The 18,385-nt window shown below is 47.4% G+C and overlaps 2 protein-coding genes across 2 annotated transcripts; one reads left to right on the top strand and one right to left on the bottom strand.

Moving 5' to 3' along the window:
* The first annotated feature begins 1,367 nt into the window (after window positions 1-1,367).
* Window positions 1,368-12,075, top strand: LOC109741533 (uncharacterized). Its single transcript, XM_073504107.1, has 11 exons — window positions 1,368-1,390; window positions 1,717-2,124; window positions 2,286-2,375; window positions 2,816-2,909; window positions 3,317-3,400; window positions 9,953-10,035; window positions 10,152-10,493; window positions 10,573-10,791; window positions 10,887-11,041; window positions 11,234-11,314; window positions 11,586-12,075. The coding sequence occupies exons 1-6, from the start codon at window positions 1,368-1,370 to the stop codon at window positions 9,983-9,985; spliced, it is 732 nt and encodes a 243-aa protein (XP_073360208.1). The 3' UTR covers window positions 9,986-10,035; window positions 10,152-10,493; window positions 10,573-10,791; window positions 10,887-11,041; window positions 11,234-11,314; window positions 11,586-12,075.
* Window positions 12,076-13,583: 1,508 nt separating this feature from the next.
* On the bottom strand, window positions 13,584-17,028 carry LOC141027140 (uncharacterized). The gene is made up of 5 exons (XM_073504106.1): window positions 16,981-17,028; window positions 16,151-16,861; window positions 15,164-15,604; window positions 14,603-14,617; window positions 13,584-13,595 (listed from the first exon to the last, which is right to left on the bottom strand). The coding sequence occupies exons 1-5, from the start codon at window positions 17,026-17,028 to the stop codon at window positions 13,584-13,586; spliced, it is 1,227 nt and encodes a 408-aa protein (XP_073360207.1).
* Window positions 17,029-18,385: the final 1,357 nt, after the last annotated feature.

Raw genomic sequence — 18,385 nt, 5'->3', positions numbered from 1 at the left:
CTAAAAACGATACAAACATTAAAGAGGAGGAGAGGGGGGGATCACCACTTCCTCGCCGAGCCTTTGCTCTTCCGGTCGCCGGCGCAGCTGTAGGCGTCCGCGGCTGGTGGAGGGTCTTGGTCGTCGGAGAGGACGATGAGCCCCTTCATCCAACGGAACGCCCTGTCCTGCTCCCACTTCAGCCTTGCCACCCGAGCCTTCTCCGCCACTGCCTCCGTCGCTTCGCGCTCCGACTGCTCAATAGCTAGCCGGAGCGACTTGGCGTTCTTCCATCGGAGGCGGCGAGCGTCCGTCTCCGCCGTCGTGACGAAGCGACAGTACACCCAGGCGAGGAGACGCGTGTCCTCGTCGGCGTCCGGTAAATCGTCCCGTGGCGGCGGTGGCGCGCGGACTGCTCCGCCGCGTCCCTCTTCTGTGCACGCTGCCTCTCGCGGCGCGCACCTCCGACTCCGGAGTACGCGTGCGGGCTGGAGGCGCGGGCACAAGCACCCAACGCTGGCCGCATGCCTGAGCGGACGACGGGGGAAGGAGGCGCCGCGGGGCCAACGCGGACTATGCTGGCCGGGTGTCGCTATGCGAGGGCCGGGAGGGTCCAGTTTCGGCGTCCTCGCTGCACTGGCGCGGGTGGTGCGACGACACTCCAGATCCGGTCTCCACCTTGGACCACTCCAACACAATGCGGAGGGCCATCTCCTCCTCGTAGTCAAGCTTCGAGCCGGAGTCGCTGCCGGAGCTGCTCATCGTGGTGGATGGGATCAGAACTGGAGAGGGAGAGGAGTAGATGGAGCGAGAGAGGGAGAGAGTGAGCTAGGGTTTGAGCTCGCCGTCTCGATTGGGTTTTTGTGTGGGGTCAGTGGGAGGCCGGGCCTGTTAGGCAGACGCGCCCGGGCGTGCCCAAGCCGCCCTATATTTGGACTGGATATGAGGGGTGCCGGCCAGACGGGCATTTGTCCGCGGTTTGAGAGGTCCGGTTGGGTCAAAGTTTTGTGGTCGGTCACTGACAGGATGGCCTGACAGGGCGTTTGAGACAGGTATGAAATGCCTGGCTGTAGATGTTTCCTTTTTTGACAGTAAAGCACATAAAGATGGTGTTAACGGAAACCTAGGGAAGAATTTTTCCATTTTAGGGGCTCAGGCAAGGAGATCCTTCGTTTCTAAATATAAGTCCTCTAAGAGATTATATTAATATGGACTATATATAGATGTATATAGACATATTTTAAAGTGTAGATTCGTCCATTTTGCTTCATATGTAGTCCATATCAAAATTTCTAAAAGATCTTATATTCAAGAACGGAGGGGGTATTTGATATTGCCATCGACACACTCACTGTTGCAGGCGAAAAGTAAAGAATACTATTCGGCCCATGTCTAGGTCTCCGCCGCGTCAGTAACTATCTCTATATAATGCAATGTGGGGGTTGCAACACGGAATCTTTTTTTTTCATCTAGAAAAAACACGGCACCTTTTGTTGCAAGAATTCATCTTATCACCACCAATTTTATTCTCGTGGCGATTGGCATATCATAATGCAAATAGTTTATTTTTCAATGCTGGCCGACTTTATCACAGCGTAATTAGAACGTGTTGCGTTAAACATCTAAACATTATGGCAAAGAAAACATTTAAACATTGCCACAAATTCTTGTAGTCGCATTATTTCTAGTATTTTTCTTGAATCTGACTCCTCACAAATTTCCTTGGCGCCTAAAAAGGGATTCCGTTTCCTACCAAATAATTTGGCTGCTTTGGACTTGGCGCCCTCTGGTTACCTTCCTCGTCCTCATCAACTCCCTCCTCCTCAAGTACTACTGCGTAGCCTCCGGCCGAGCCCCTCTGCTCGACTACCAGCGCCGCGGCTGTGCCACCGGCCTGAGCCCGAGGGCAACGGCGACGGCCGCGGTGATCTCGCCGGTGGGCGGCGGCCTGGTCCACGACCACGTGACATCAGCCGTCGCCCTAGGTGGTTGCCCGCGGCCTCCTCCGCTTCTTCGAGGAGCTCGGCAAGCGCAGCGCCTGCGAGCAGGTCAGTCAGCGCCCTTCGTCCCCTCCACTGTCCCCAAGTGTACCGTACCCAGTCTCCACGGTCACGCGCTCATCCTGCTCGCAAGAGCAGCAAACCTGTGAGTTGCACAGGAGGTGTTTGACGTAATTCCAGACTGGGATCTTCACCCTATGCTCCCATATCTTAGCGAGCGTTACTTACTCTTCCGTCCATCTTCTTCTCCTATTACTTATTACAGTTAGAATTTGTCTAAGGACTGGTTCCGTCTTCATTAATCAGGTACGTATATCACAAAGGGAAAATTTGGGGCCAAGGTCAAGAAGGAGACGGTTTTCTTTTGTTGCCCAGTCCAGTACAACCAGCAAAAAGGTTTGTCTCAGATTACATTTATTACTTGCATAAGCTAGTAGTTTATCTTTTTTATAAAGCTTGGGTTGACAACGTTCGACTGAGTTTGCTAAAACGATCACTAGAGGAGCAATGGATGTTCTGTCATGCTTATTTATCTTATTATTATCAATTTTTGTGCATGAATTGCGGATTATTATTCAATTGCAATTGTTTTGCTGGTAGTAATCTGCTGCTATCCTATTGTATGAACAAATATAACTACATTGTCATAACTTCTTGTCGTAAGTGTATGTGTATCTCCAGCGAATATAAATTACTCGTATTATTTTGGTACAATTAGCTCATGTCCTGAATAGACTACATTTATCCTATTACACATACTATTTCCATATTTCAAATTCACTTTCTTGTCATGTGTGAAATCCCTTTATCTAATTTTCTAGTTTAAAATCAGCTAGATGTCTCGAGATAGGAATTGGATGGTACCAATCATTATTCTTGCCCAAGTCTAGGGGGAGAAGATTGATTCTGGCTGGTACCATCACATCTGAGGTAAGACGTTTGATTTTCTAGATACCACCACTTCTTGGTGCAGTACTATTTACCTAGCTGTAGATATTCTTCTTTATGAACTACGCGCTTAAGACGTTCAAGCATAATACATCAAGTAATGTCCCTCAAGATATTTTGTGTGAATATACCTTATGACACTTACATATCTACAATAACATATGGTACCTAGCTCTGTGATAAGAAATGATCTACTGGTAGCATCATCCTCTTGTGAATGTGAATCTGTTGCTATGATCCTGGTGCTAAAATTAACAAAACTGTATGAAACTGCTTCAATATCTTTTGATTTTTTTTGCGTATCCTTATACAGTCCTAAATTTGTCAAGACTGCAAGCAGGTTTGTGCTTTCTTTTAACTAGTCCAGCTCGTATGCTCTTCTCTTTCAGGTGTCAAGTTCTATAGGAGGATCTTCTATTGCATCAAGAGAAGACGCCATCTTGGCACACTGGAAACTACGCAGCAAGCATCTGGTAATCTGAACTATCTACATATAAATCTAGACAAGTTGTGTGCACTTAGCAGAAAAGATCAGAAGAACTTGAACAACTAGGTTAGTTTCTATATTAACTTCTAGTCCAATGTAAATGACGTAAATGGGGCTGAGTATGGGGTAAAAGAACGTCATAGCTACTGAAGATCTCAAAGAAAAAGAAGGATAGTTACTGAAGCTTAAACCCTTGCCCATTAGCAAAGGACATTATCATAACATAACCGTAGATGCTGCAGTTTGGTTGCCATATTTGATTAGTAAATATGAAGTATTCTATAGGAGAGGCAAACCATAAGTATTCCAGAGAGAAGAAAAATCTTGATTCTTGACTATTGTTGTATGAAACTCGAGAAGCTGCCCCCCTTCATGTATACATTTGATTAAACAGAACATGGGTGATGAATTGACGGCGAATATGAGTGGTTAAATGCATTGCATATCTCAGCATTGCTTTTAAATACAGCTTCCCTCTTTGAGCATCTTTTCTAGTAGCAAGAGAACCCATAACTTCTCTCGGTAAGATTAACCTTTTAGGTTAATCGCTCATAAGAAATGGCTACATACATTGAGAAATTGTGTAAGATTTTGTGCTAACTGGTTTCAGAGGCACCCATGATACATCCCAAGGTAGCAAAATAGGGTAATTAGTTAAATGAAGAAAACTAATAAATCATTTAGGAACGAAATAGAGTTGCTTTAGAAAAACATTAGTACAAGCTAAGTTCCTTAGGTGAGAATCTGGTATGTGGGCAACTGATTGTAGGTGGCTCGTGTTTGGCATCCTTGCGAACGATTTGATAATCTCTAACTACAAAATCTGAACTTTGAACATAGCAGGAATTGGTCAATGCCATTGCAATACGTCTTTTACGCCATAACTTGTTCTTGAGACTTGGTAGTAGTTTGGTGCCCAAATGTGGTTCTAAAGGCTTCCCCCAGTTATCGAATTGTAAGATCATCCAAACAGACTTCCCCTCTTAAAATGGACAAGTCGGGAACTGAACTAGCAAGTCCAGAAACACATGGTCCTGTAGATAAGTTATTTACAGCTCTTGAACAGGCATCAGACTTTTCCTTTTCAGTGCTGCAAGAGTCATTCAGAACTGTTGATTTCGTAGTCACGGTGCAAGCATTGTCCTGGTGAACAACGTCACTATCCCCTTTCTGTGTTCAGTTTATCTGGTTTATGATCATGAACAACTGTACACTTTGAGGGGAAGATCAAGCGAGTCATCCAACAGTTTTAACCTGTCTGCCTGTGCAATGATATCCATCTCCTTAACGTCACATTCACTTAGATAAGTAGAACATAGGCTGTGTACATGAAAGATCTGTAGATGATTTAAACCTTAATGAATACCACACTGCATGCGCTAGCCCTTGGCTTTCTCGCCGAGACTTCAACATGATCTGCCTGGAAGCTCACAAGAACAATAATAATTTGCATTCCCGGATGATGGCGCGCTTTAAGCGGATGCTGAATAACTGCGCTCTCAAAGAGCTTTATCTTAGTGGTTGCAGGTATACCTGGTCCAATGAGCGGGAGAGGCCTACTCTTGAGCGCCTCGACCGAATATTCGCCACAGCTGATTGGCAGGAGATGCATAGCGTTTGTTTCCTCCGCAGCCTGTCCACTGCCCACTCTGATCATGGCCCCCTTCTCAAGTGCTCGCCTCCTGTGCGGCTGCACAAGCGTTTCCACTTCGAGCTGTTCTGATTGAAGTTGGATGGCTTCCAGGAGGTTGTCGCCGAAGCCTGGGCAGCGCCCGTGCCGGATGATCCCTTCCAGCGGCTCAGGTGTAAACTGAAACTCCCAGCCAGTGCTCTCTCCTCTCGGAGTGACCGTTCTACTGGCAGCATCTTGCCGTGACTCGCAACATCATCTACGGTCTACCGGCTGGAGAAAGCATCAGGCCGCTCTCCCCCGACCAATCTGATCTCCACAAATCCCTCAAGCAATCGTATCTCGGGCTTGTATCGCTTGAGCGTCAACCGATCGCTTGCCAAAGCTCTAGAACGAACTGGCTTAAAGACGGCGACGACAGCACATCTTTCTTCCATATTGCACGCCTCCTTCCATCGCCAGAAAAATAGGATCTTCAGTCTGAAGTGTCTGATGCCCTGATCACGGACATGGCCGGCATGTCTCCTGAGGCTTTCGCCCACTTTTAGCGGCTGCTCGGTACTTAGGTTGTGTGGAACTTCTCCTGGAACCTTGTATCTCTCTTCAAGCTTCTGACCTGTCCGAGCTTGACACCCCATTCAGCGAGACCAAAATTTGGCAGGCTCTTGAAAGGATGCCGGAGCACAAGGCTCCGGGCTCTCACCACCGATTTCCTGCATGCTTTCTCCGCCTGATTGTGGCTGTGTTTCAGCAGCTCTTCGAGCTGAGAGGCAGTGGTTTCCACGTCCTTAACCAGGCTCTGCTGACCCTCTTGCCGAAGATACCTGAAGTGGATTGCCTGAGCGATTTCAGGCCCATAAGCCTCATCCGCATCATCCGCAAATTATTCGCCAAGCTGCTCTCCCTCCATTTGGTGCCTAGGCTTAGTTCTCTGGTCTCGCACAATCAGAGCGCGTTCATCGGTGGCTGCTGCCTGCACGACAACTTTGTGTTGGTCTGGCAATCAGCGCGGCTCCTCCACCAGCTGCCGCGCGCTGTTAAAGCTTGACCTCACCAATGATTTCGACTCGATCTCCTGGGCATTTGTCCTCCAGGTTCTTTGACGCATTGGCTTCAGTGTGAGGTTCTGAGGCTGGCTGTGGATTGTGTGGTCTTCCGCCAGCACCAGGGTCATGATCAATGGCACGGGAGGCGCACCATATGGCACTGAAAAGGCCTACAGCAAGGGGGGCCTGCTTTCACCGCAAATTTTCATTGTTGCCGTGGATGCCCTCTGCCACTTAGTTCTCTGCCCCCTGGACTTCAGTTTCCTTCAGCCACTGCACTTTCATTGGCAAATCCCCCCCCCCCCCCACCCCCCACCCCCTACCCCCACCCCCCGCCCGTACACTGACGATGTCGTTGTCCTCTGCCACCCCTCCAGGCAGGACCTCGACCCCATCAAGGACTTGCTGACCGTGTTTGGTGTAGCCTGGGCTGGTCACCAACCTTCTGAAGAGCTCCGCCATGACCCTGAACTCCTCGGCTGCTCGGCCAAGGATATTAAGCAAATCTCCCAGTTCGGTTGCCTGATTACTGAATTATCATTCAAGTGTCTCGTCATCCCTCTGATGGTCACTTGGTCAGGCGGCCAACCTGTGTGCAGGTGCAACCCCTTGTCGAGTATGTCGCCAACAGGCTGCCGACATGGAAGGCACACATCCTTGACATGGCTGGTCGTACCACTCTTGTCCAATCTGTGCTCACCTCCATTCCTATTCACCAGCTGCTCGCTCTCTCCCCGCAAAAGAAGGTCATTAAGCAATGCGACGAAATTCGGAGCGGCTTTATCTGGGCTGGGCAGAAGACAACCAAGGGTGGCCATTGCCTGGTCAATTGGAGCCATGTCTGTCGCCCTATTTGGCTTGGCGCCCTGGGCATCCTGGACCTCGACCGTATGGGCATGAAGTTAAGCCTTCGATGACTTTGGTTCAGCAAAACTGACCCATCCAAACCATGTAGTAGTCTCAACAGCCAAGCTTTTCCCTCAGAGCATGCTCTGTACTATGCCTGCATTCTCAGCAAGCTTGGCAATGGCCAGTCCTGCCGGTTTTGGTCTGACCGTTGACTCAGCGGCAGTGCGGTGGCGGAGATCGTTCCTGGCATCCTCGCCAAGGTTCCCAAGTGTCGACGCAAAGTATAAACTGTGGCCATGGGGCTCCAGAATGGGGCTTGGATTGACGGCATGCTTGGTGGCCTTTCGTTGCTGGACCTGCATCGGTTCGTGCTGCTCTGGCGGGCAGTGGACACAGACAACCTTTCGGATGAGCCATACTGCCTTGTTTGGAGATGGACAGAGTCGGGAATCTACTCTGCCCAATCATGTTACAGGAAGACCTTCGACAGGCTCCATTTGTTGCCGCGCTTGGAAGCTCACCTGCTGGTTGCGGCCGGCACGTGCAATGCTCCTCACGTTCTAGATGATTTGGAAGCACAGGAGTGCCTGCACGTTTGATAGCGCGCATCTGAACTCTCATGCCCCCCTCAGCGATATCCTCAATGAGGGTTGTGCATGGGTCTTTGTAAGGACCCAAGGGAGGATCTCACAGGAAATTGAGAGGAAGGGGATGAAATAGGGGAGTTGGTAGAGAAAGGGGATGAGTGACACAGAGAACACAGAGAGAGATTCAGAGTTTCCTTTTCTTCAGAGATGATAACTACACAGTACAGTCTGAAGTTTAAGTACACGCCCACCACAGCTACACCACACATGCCTCCCTTGCTGGGTCAACCAGCCACTTGAGGTCCCTGACGAGTGGGGTCGGGTCCCGCTGCCTGGTGGTCCGTCGCCACCTGCGACCCAGTCAGAGGTGGGGACGTGACACTCCCCCTGCCTTGAGATTTAGCTTCTTCCCGGAGAGTGGCCGCCGGAAAACGCGAGCGCAGGACATAGTAATCTTCCCACATCATGTGTTCATCCGGGATGCCGCTTCGGCGTACCTTGACCTGTGGTATCGCCGTGTTCCCCTTCTTGACCATGCGACATTCTAGAATAGCCAACGGTTGCAGTGGCATGGCGGAGAGATCTGGCGGCTCCGGCAACTCGGAGAAGACCGGAGAGTAGTTCGCGGTGAATGACTTCAGCTGTGACACATGAAACACGGGGCGTATGAGGCTTAAGGGCGGAAGATCCAACCGATAAGCTGCAGCTCCAATTCGTTCCAGAACTTTAATGGGCTCATAGAATTTGAGAGCCAATTTGGTGCATGGTCGATTGACGAGCGACGATTGAGCATATGGCTGGAGCTTGAGGAGCACATCTTCATCTACCGCTAAAGCACGGTCTTGGTGATGCTTCTCAGCTTGAGCCTTGATGCGCTCCTGTGCGCGGCAAAGATGCTCGCGGAGCAAAGCCAGAGATCAGCACGATCAGCTGATAGCTCTGCTAATGAAGAGTCCAATTCATCCTCCAAGCTAGGCATTGCGCCAAAATTCGGATCAATTCCATACAGAACTTTAAATGGGGTGCAACCCAGGGATGTATGATAGGAAGAGTTATACCAAAATTCTGCCATCGGCAACCATTTCTTCCTTTTTGCTGGACTGTCGCGTACTGAACATCGCAAATATTGCTCTAAGCACTGGTTCACACGTTCATATTGACCGTCCGTCTGCGGGTGATACGCTGTCAAGTAGCATAATTTGGCGCCTACTTCCTTAAACAACTTCCTCCAAAAATGACTTGTGAAAACTCGGTCTCGATCCGAGACAATGGACGCTGGAACTCCATGTAAGCACACCACATCATCTGAACATATAAAGGACGAGAGACCTGCTAGGCAGAACCAAGGCATCCATGTCGCCCCCGCGTCGCTATGAATAGTGCGGCGAAGGCGGGCAGCGAAAGTGAAGGCGGGCAGGGAACCGAGTCCGCGTCTTCAACCCAAGTCGCGGCCTCCTCCTCGTCCATGTACGCATCTTCGCGCGCCCCTCCGCTCCCCTCCCGCGGCCGCGCGTCCTCTGCTCCGCCCCGCCCTGAGGGCTGGCCGCCCGCCGCCAAGTTCGCCGGCCCGCGCGCGCGCACCTGCACCAGCTCCGCTTCATCCAGCCCGCGACGCGGCGTCCGTCGCCTCCTCCTGCGCCACGCTGGCTCCGCCGCCCCCGACCGCGCCCTTGCGCATGCCTCTGCAGCGGCTGCGCGCCGACGGGCCGCCCTCAGCGCCCCCTGCGCGGCCGCCGGCTCTGCCTCTGCCCATGCCCCGGCCGGCTCCGCCTCTGCCCGCGGCCGGGTGCTCCTCTCCGCGCGTGCCCTCGCAGCCGGAAGAGGCAGATATGTACGGCGCGCCATCTACAACGGGGCCCGCACCCTCACCCTGCCCATACGCTCTGGCTCGTCGTCTACATCCTCGATGCCGTGGCGTCCTTGTCTTCCTCGTCATCCCGCTCGCCATGTTCTACTACAAGGGCGACCAGGCCAAGTCAGTCTTCTTCCTCCCTTACTTCCTCTATCTGCCCCGGCTTGATTCGCTGGCTGATTCAATCCGCCGTGTTCTGCTCCTGCATCCAGGTCCGTCGGGAAGAGGCTCAAGAGCGCCCTCATCTGGGTCGTCGCCTGCGGCCTCATCATTGGCATCCTATACGGTCCATGCGGATCCCTTGCCTTTTGCCTGCCTGCTCACCCCCATTTGCGACGCTCTGCTATGCTCACCCCTAATCTGCTTTGAGATAATCTGAACCGATTTAAGCTTGAGATGTGAATATACACACCTTGGATTTAATCTGCCTGCTCGTCCAAAAGATCTGCCCCCATTTTCTTGGATGACATGCCTCCCATACTCTCGCCCCTTGTGCTCCATCTGTGTTGGTACCCTTTCATGGTTTCTTGTCTCCACTTCTTTCATGATTCATTCTTTTCAAATACTAATTCAGGTTGTTACTAATTTGACTGATGTGGTGGTGTAATAATTCAAGTCGTGCATGACGGTCTGCTAATTTCCTTGATGCTTCATCAGGTTTCACTTTTTTGATACATTGATTGGTTCCCAAGTTGATGCGAATAACCAAAATGAATGGATATTACTTATGGTCAGACTAAATTTTCCGTGTTTTTGTGTGTGATTATGCTCAGGTTTTGGAAGAATTGGGCTAAGGGGTGATTGCGCTCAGGTTTTGATGCAGGTTCTTTTGAAATCTGAAACTTTGGTTTGGTATGATAGACAATGCTATTAATATTTGAACAGACAATATAGTTAGGTTTGGTTTGGTTTGAACAGACAATGCTATTAAACTTTGGTTTGGTTTGGTATGATCATGGGGCCGGCGGCTAAAGCACTTAGGCATGGTGGCGGAGGCGATGTACATGGGCGTGTCTGCTAAGCAGGCCACTGCGTGGGTGGCGAAGTGATGCGGTGAGGTTAGCATCTGTAGGAACCCCTGCTGGTCGAGACCCCAGTGTGCGGAGGAGACTCCGGTACATGTGAGCTTCCTTCTGTTTTTATTGCTTCTTTCCTCATCTTCCTAACCAGTCTTCTTTTTCCCATTTTCTTCAGGTTTTCTAGGGTATGTTTTGGGCTGTTTCTTTGTTGATATCTTCCCTCCTGGGCTTTGATTTGGTTCCCATAATGGATAATTCTAAATGCGCGGATGATTACAGAGGGTTCACGGGCCTATCTACACTAATTATCTCTGCCCCCTGATTTTCAGGGGGTGTGGCCCGTCGCCCTCTCTAATCTCCAATCAAACACTGCGAGCTAGCACCATTCCGTAAAGTAAGTAAAATCTGTCCGTCGTTCTAGCATTGCTCCTATATAATTATGTGAGTCCTACTTATCACACCATGGGACATGTAATGGACCACCTCCAGGTTTGCTAGACAGCTGCAGGCTTGCACCATCTAAAGAGGAGGATCTCAGATGTAGATACGACGGAGCAAATTTTGTTTTGTGGTTGCAGCATAGCCTCGGTTGACGAAGCACTACATGGCTTTGATCACTCGAAACACCCAAATACAATATGATGGTAAAAGAACTTTTACTTCTTAGCATGCTCTTCACATACTGTTATTTTTTTTAAATGCTGCTACTTTACCTGCTATACAATGCTAATTATTGTTGTATAAACAAATTTTATTGCTTAATGCTGTTACTTTACCTGCTATCCACTGCTAAGTATCATAGTATAAACCTTTTTTGTTGCTTTGGTTTGCCCCAGGTTCGTCCTTGCAATATGGAGCTACCCACTCCAAATTCAGTAAGTTGGAAGCACTGACACGCCCTCGCTAGAGCTGCTCTGGTACGCTCTTTTCTAAATCTTTTTCATATACCAAGTTATGCGATGTATGCTTATTACTTATTTCATGTACAAGTCATGTTTACCCATCGAACTAGGTATGTATGCATGTTATCTTATTATTTTGAACTGGGGTAGCAGAGGAGGGGAATTCACATTGTAGGAGAGGAGGGAAATTCAAAAAGTACTCAAGTGAACTTTGCCTAGCAGAATTCTCTTCTTTACATGTTTGACCCCAATATAACTTTGTCCTAAAATTGACTTTTGATTTCAGTTTGAATCTGCCCAGATCTTCGTGAGAACGATTCTAAAAACAATGGCGGCGCACCGTGATTTGCCTCCTCCTAGCTACTGTAAGGTAGATGGAGATGGGCATGTCCTTGCTGGGGTAGAAATTGAAGTTCCTGGGAGCGATGTCTTGCCAATGCCGCAGATAAAAAAAATTGGGCCTCTACGAGCCACACCCGCCTCGTGACCTAGCACTGTTGTACCCGAGCCTTTTAGCGTCAGTGTCTTCTGTTTAGTTGTGAGAGGTGCTCTTATTGCCTTATCCATGTTTAGTGGTCACGTACTGCCCACGTTTATTTACTTGCTTCATGATGGTAGTTCGAATAATCTCTGTGTCTTTAGCCTATTTGGTTTTATGTTTTTTAGTTCTCGCTTACCTATGACGATCGTAGGTGTTGTGGATTTACCAAAGATTGTCTATCTTAGGTGTTCTGTATGATGTTTCTTTCTATGACGCTTTACCTATTCTTTCTTAACCTTCATTATAACCTTTTATACATCTGAGGCCTCTTGCTCCCGTTGTTCGAAAGAGGAAGCGTATGTTCCTTAACTCTGTTGATGCTGTTCATTTCTTTCCACATGCCTTGCTAGACAGGCCTTGTTCCCTTAGCGTGTGTTTTGTTTTCCGTGTCCAACAGGAGATAGGTTCTTTCCATTGCTTAGTTCTGCTGAAACTGCCAAAAACCGTAAAAGGTGTAGCTTCTTGTTGAATAGGCTCTGTGCTCATAACAAGGGTGGTTAGTCTGCATTTCCCACTACTTTCATAGGCTTCATGCTTTTTGATTGTGGTTCCATTTGACAAAACACCTATTTTGATTGTGGTTGTCTTCACAATGTTCGTTTGCAATTTGGATGGCTTCGGCCAATTTCTTATTGAGAAGACAGATAGTGAATTATGTATTCATTGTTACTTTCCTGAACTTGGTTAGGTTCCATGTGATGAGGTTGAAACTTGAGATATTATTCAGGTGCTAGCTACAGAGGAAATAAAATATATTACTCTGTCTACTTATTTATATTTTAGTTGTGATTCAATTTCCTATTTAGATGTTTGTGCGTCCAAACACTATTCAATTCAAAAGAAAAAAATACAATATCTGATTCACATCTTCAAAAGGTAACAATTCAGCTCGTTATATATCCGACGTTGACAGAAACATAGCATCATTTAAAAAAATTAAATAACAAACCTAAACATCAACTTCGTTATTTTCTTGATACAAAAAAACTGTTAAAAATCAATATGTAGCTACGAGACTCATCTTTGTTACTACAAATAGTTTCCTTAGGCTGAATATGGACATCTTAACTAGAAAATCTCCTAAAGATTCATGACACTATAGCTGCATTTCAGAATGTTAGTGCCATGGTGTGTCTCTCAGTGCAAAAGAAAGGCATCTACCTATATGATGACATGTCTGATTCAGGATATGGTGGACTTTCTGGTGGAGGTTCTAATGAAGATTATCATCAAGACATGGACGACGACTACGCTCACTATGTGCGATCTCTGTGAGCATACTGAGCTATCTGATCGGCATGTGAAGCTCTATATAGTATAGCTTCACCATGAGAGCTTGCTTCTTTCTGGCTCTGGTAGTAGCCAATCTGGTTATTATGTTTAGTCTACTGAATCAGTTAAATAAGATGTGAAGCCCTGTGTTTATAGCTTCACCTTAGGAACTTGTTTCCTTTACAAACTTCCCCCTGCTCGTGTATAAATATGGAATACATTTTGCTATGTTAAACAAATGTAACTTATCTATGCGACTTGCGTCTATTCCCTATTGTTTCATGCAAGTGTCTCTTATATTCAGAAGACGCCTATTTAGCGACATGTTTACAAACAAGAACAAAGTATTTTGCATCTTTCTTTTTGCCTGCTGAGATTCCATCTTACAGTACCTTCGCTATGCATGCACCTGTATTCGTTTACTGTACTATCTAAATGCTCCTCTAACACATTTATTTTTACTAGAGCCGATCATTTGAGCACCTTCATGTTAACAAAGAAACACATGATAAGCAGATACAATATAATTAGATAAAAGTATATCTATTAAACTGTCATATACACAAGCTTCCAGTACTCGGCTGGCCTATGCTTTCTGCGCCATGGGCGCAGCGGGTCATCTAGTAAAAGATAACACATGAAGAGTTTAAAGCGACATCTCTGGCTGAGCTAGCCTGAGTGAGACATGCTGAGTGAGACATGCTGACAGCATCGGCGGACCTAGAGACTATTCTGACCGAGGGCAGTCCTAACTAGTTGTTCACAACTGCTTGAGAGGAAGCTATGCGTACGTTTCTTCATCTTCAAGAAAAAAAAGAAAAAAAAACTCCTCACCTTCATTTCAAAATAAAATAAAAAACTTTCTTGCATTGTGTGGACATCACATCCATCTAAAAATATCTAAAAGAACTTTTCTTAAAAAGAAAAAGTCTCACTTCCATCTTCCAAAATAATCTAAAAAACAAACTTTCTCACCGTGGCCAATGTGGAAAGAATATTTGATGCAAAACAATTGTATTCACCTCATGGGGGTCTATATATAACACTAGTCATCTACAAAAGCAGAGGCTACTGATTGTGCTGTGTATGAATGTTTCTATGGTTTGGTTGTGTGCATCTTGTGATACAGAGGCCAGGGTACTCAATCTTCCACCTGACGCTTCATTCCGGCCTATTGGAATTGTTAGATTAGCCCCAGATCAAAACAGACACACACACACACACACACGTGAGGGTGGATTCAGTCTCAACTCTGAAGAACACTGACGAACAGGAAAAACAGAGAAGAGACAGAGTTTTGCAACGCGTAATCTTTGCGTCTTTTCGTTTCCTCCTTTTATTCTCTGTGTAACAAACTCGCAGCATGCACTGCCCACGATCCGTTTGACACGCGCCATCCCACGGACAGAGTCGTGGCCAGTACACCCATGATTACAACAACCAAAGGAAACTATGACTAAGTCTGAAGAAAGAACTAGCCTGACACTAACCTGTCTAAACTGAACCTGAGCGTGTACACAGCATGTTTCAGAATTATTCAGAAAACCAACTGAAAAAGTAGAACAGGGGCAACTAGATTAACATAACAGGAACACCGGAATGGCCACCAACTGCACTAGAATGCAGTGCACTAGTCAATTTAGTTTGTAAGGCGGAGTTATTGCTTATTCACAGTCTGCCTTTAACACGGATCAATCCATTAGACAGAAAATAACCATTGTCGTCTTGGTGCAGTACTGTCTCAAAACGGGACAAGAGATCAGAGCCCACATCATCAGTTTGGTAAGAGTTGATTACCTCTTGAGCCCAAGACACAGCTGAAATTGTGTACGAGTGGGTCACCCGGGACAGAGAGCATCTGCAACACTGTTTTCTGAGCCTTTTCTGTATTTGAAGTGAAACTGTAAACCCGCCATTTTTGCCATTGCTTTATGCTGCAGATCAGAGGTCAGTTGTTGCTCTTGTAAATGACAGAGACTTCTATGGTCAGTCACTATAGCAAAAGGGCCCCTCTGAAGGTGTTTTCGCCATTTGTCAATAGCCATAATAACCGCAAGAAATTCTTTCTCATAAACTGATAACTTCTTGTTGACAACACCCAAGGCTTGACTAAGATAAGCAATTGGGTGGTCGTTTTGAGACAGTACTGCACCAATGCCACTGTCAGAGGCGTCAGTTTCAATAGCAAAAGGCTTACTGTAGTCAGGAAGGGCAAGAACTGGAGTACTGGACATAGCACGCTTGAGCTCCTCAAATGCCTGAGCAGCCTGATCAGACCAGAGAAATCCTTTCTTGGTAAGTAGCTGTGTAAGTGGTTTCGTAATAATACCATAATTCTTGACGAATTTTCGGTAGTATCCTGTTAGTCCAAGAAAGCCTCGCAGTTCAGTAACAGTTGTGGGTTGTGGCCACTCTTCCATTGCCCGCATCTTCTTAGGATCAGTTGCAACACCCTCACTGGAGATAATATGGCCCAAGTAGCTGATGCTAGACTGCGCAAAGGAGCATTTGGAGAGCTTGGCAAACAGTTGATGCTGACGCCACCCGCAAAAAAGAAAAAGAAAAAAAAAGTTGATGCTGACGCAGAGTGTCCGCAAATGCTCATCCCATGAGCGACTGTAGATTAGAATGTCATCCAGAAATACAATGACGAACTTGCTGATATGCAGATTTTCTTTTTATTCATCGAACATTGAAAGGTCGCCGGTGCATTCGTCAATCTGAATGGCATGACTCGGAATTGGAAATGCCCCGAATATGTCTTGAATTCCGTCTTGGCCTCGTCCCCTTCGGGCATCCGGATCTGGTGATAACCCGCGCGCAAGTCCAGCTTGGAAAAGAACATCGATCCCGCAAGCTCATCGAGCAATTCATTGACAATGGGAAGAGGAAACTTGTTTTTGATCATCACACTGTTCAATTTGTGGTTTATCGACGCAAAATCTCCATCCCCCATCCTTCTTCTTGACCAATAACACTGGTGAGGCATATGGGCTCATGCTGGGTTGCACGATGCCTGCCGTGACCATCTCGGCAACCTGACATTCAATTTCGTCCTTCTGTTGTGGAGAGTAGTGATACGGCCTAGAATTTGGTGGACCGTGACCGGGCTCGAGGGAGAGCGCATGGTTGTAAGCACGATGTGGTGGCAATCCTGTTGGCTGCTCGACCACATCTTGGAAATCTTCCAACAATTGAGTCAATTTTGCGGGTTGTGGAGCAGTAGTGTCTGAGGATATTTTGGACAAATCGGCGATCGCTAGGGCCCACACATCATTACCAGCCAGCGCTTTGTCAAGTTGTTCAACTGACCTAGCTTCGAGGGACACTTGGCATGGTGCACGACTTCCTTGCAGTGTCACCGGTTGATCCTTATGCAAGAATTGGATCGTCTTTTCATTCCAGTCACAAGTCATAGGACTATGGCATTTGAGCCAATCCATTCCCAGCACCGCATCATAAGCCCCCAACTGCAGTATGCGCATCGATGTGTCAGAAGAATTGCCCTGTGTCCACCACTGTACACTCTTTACTTTGTGTTGTGACTGCATTTGCTGCCCATTAGCTAATGCTACTTGAACAGATGGTGCAGGAAGCATAGGTAATGCAGCTCTCTTTGCAAAATTTTCATCCACAAATCTGTGGCTACTCCCGGAATCAATCAAAGCAAGCATTACTTGATTACCAACCAAAGCACGCGGACGAATTGTTTCACCAGCTTCAGCGCCTGAAACTGCGTTCAGAGATAACTGACACCATTCAGCAAGTTCAGGTTCAGCTAACAGTTCCTATGCCTGAACAGCGTCTCCAGTTAACACCTCGGCGTACTCGCCCACTTGAATGGTCAGCAGCTGCATAGGCTTCTTACACTGATGCTCTTTACTGTATTTTTCTCCACATCGATAGCATAAGCCATTGGCTCTTCGAAAATCTCTTAATTGCCTCTCTCTGCCAAAATCATCTGCTGGTTTCCGAGCTATTGTATTGGCCTGAACTGGGTTTGGTGGTGCATTGTTCCTGACAAAAGGCACCACTCGCAGTCTGGGACGTTGCAGTTCCAATTCCTCCTCCTGAATTTGAGCCAAGGCCACGGCTCCCGTAGTTTGAGAATAGGGTCTAGGGTTTCCTGTGGGGCAAAGCTTCATCACGTCTTTCTATATATAACAATCAGCATATACAAATACATACGTACAGGGTACGTGTACACGACACGCTAGACCTATTTTAACACTCCCCTCAATCTGAACTTCTACTCTGTACAAGGTTTAGATTGATACTAAAACGGTCTAGCATCTGTCTGGTGGCTGGTTTAGTAAACACATCAGCCAGCTGATCGTTAGAAGAAATGAACCTGACCTCAAGAGCTCCAGAAGCAACACGCTCGCGCACAAAGTGGAAATCAATCTCGATGTGCTTGGTACGCGCATGAAAAACTGGGTTGGCAGTCAGATATGTGGCCCCTAAGTTATCACACCACAGAACCGGAACACGCTGCTGAGACACTCCAAGCTCTTTGAGTAGTGACTCTACCCAGATGGCTTCAGCAGCTCCATTCGCCAAGGCTTTGTACTCGGCCTTTGTGCTCGATCGCGACACTGTTGGTTGTTTCTTCGAACTCCAGGAAATGAGGTTCGGTCCAACGAATATGGCAAAACCGCCAGTTGATCGTCGATCATCCGGACATCCTGCCCAATCTGCATCAGTGAAGATACTAATGCTGGTAGAGACAGCCTTGCGAAACTTCAGCCCTGTATGTAATGTTCCTTTCACATAGCGTAAAATCCGCTTAACGGCTTCCCAATGAGCATCAGTGGGTTGGGAGAGAAACTGGCACACCTTGTTTACCGCAAACGAAATATCCGGGCGAGTGAGTGTTAAGTACTGCAACCCACCAACAACGCTACGATACCGGAAGGAATCATCGGTACTGAGAGGCTGTCCAGACACTCGTGCAAGCTGATAAGAAGTAGACAGCGGTGTGGAAGTAGGCTTACAATTCTCCATGCTCACACGATGCAAAAGATCCAAGGCATCAGCTTGACGTGGCAGATGCCGACATCGCGCTTGTAAACAAGCGGCTTGACGAGGCGCATGGTATGTATTTTCGGGTGGTTAGCAAATATTAAGAGGAGCATGATGCTAGTATCTATAATATGCTTTGATTGCAGATGGAGCTGCTGCCGTGGAGACCCTGCGGGCGGAACTTTCCCGAGCCAAGGAGCAAGCCAGAAGAAGTGATGCGGCCGCCCTAAAGGCAGCCGAAGAGTTAAAGG

Source organism: Aegilops tauschii, chromosome 1 (genome assembly GCF_002575655.3).
Source record: "Aegilops tauschii subsp. strangulata cultivar AL8/78 chromosome 1, Aet v6.0, whole genome shotgun sequence".
Taxonomy (NCBI): Eukaryota; Viridiplantae; Streptophyta; class Magnoliopsida; order Poales; family Poaceae; genus Aegilops; species Aegilops tauschii.
This window is presented reverse-complemented; position numbering and strand designations above follow the sequence as displayed.

What these genes read in the sequence shown, in the direction of transcription:
- LOC109741533 (XM_073504107.1), top strand. Translation starts at nt 1,368, where the DNA reads ATGTCTAGGTCTCCGCCGCGTCA. An exon ending in CTCGCAAGAGCAGCAAACCT is followed by an intron (nt 2,125 to 2,285) that starts GTGAGTTGCACA and finishes TTCATTAATCAG; the next exon opens with GTACGTATATCACAAAGGGA. An exon ending in AACTACGCAGCAAGCATCTG is followed by an intron (nt 3,401 to 9,952) that starts GTAATCTGAACT and finishes ATACTAATTCAG; the next exon opens with GTTGTTACTAATTTGACTGA.
- LOC141027140 (XM_073504106.1), bottom strand. Translation starts at nt 17,028, where the DNA reads ATGGCTTATGCTATCGATGTGGAGAAAAATACAGTAAAGAGCATCAGT. An exon ending in ATACAGTAAAGAGCATCAGT is followed by an intron (nt 16,862 to 16,980) that starts GTAAGAAGCCTA and finishes GAATGGTGTCAG; the next exon opens with TTATCTCTGAACGCAGTTTC. An exon ending in AGGACGAAATTGAATGTCAG is followed by an intron (nt 15,605 to 16,150) that starts GTTGCCGAGATG and finishes TCCTTTGCGCAG; the next exon opens with TCTAGCATCAGCTACTTGGG.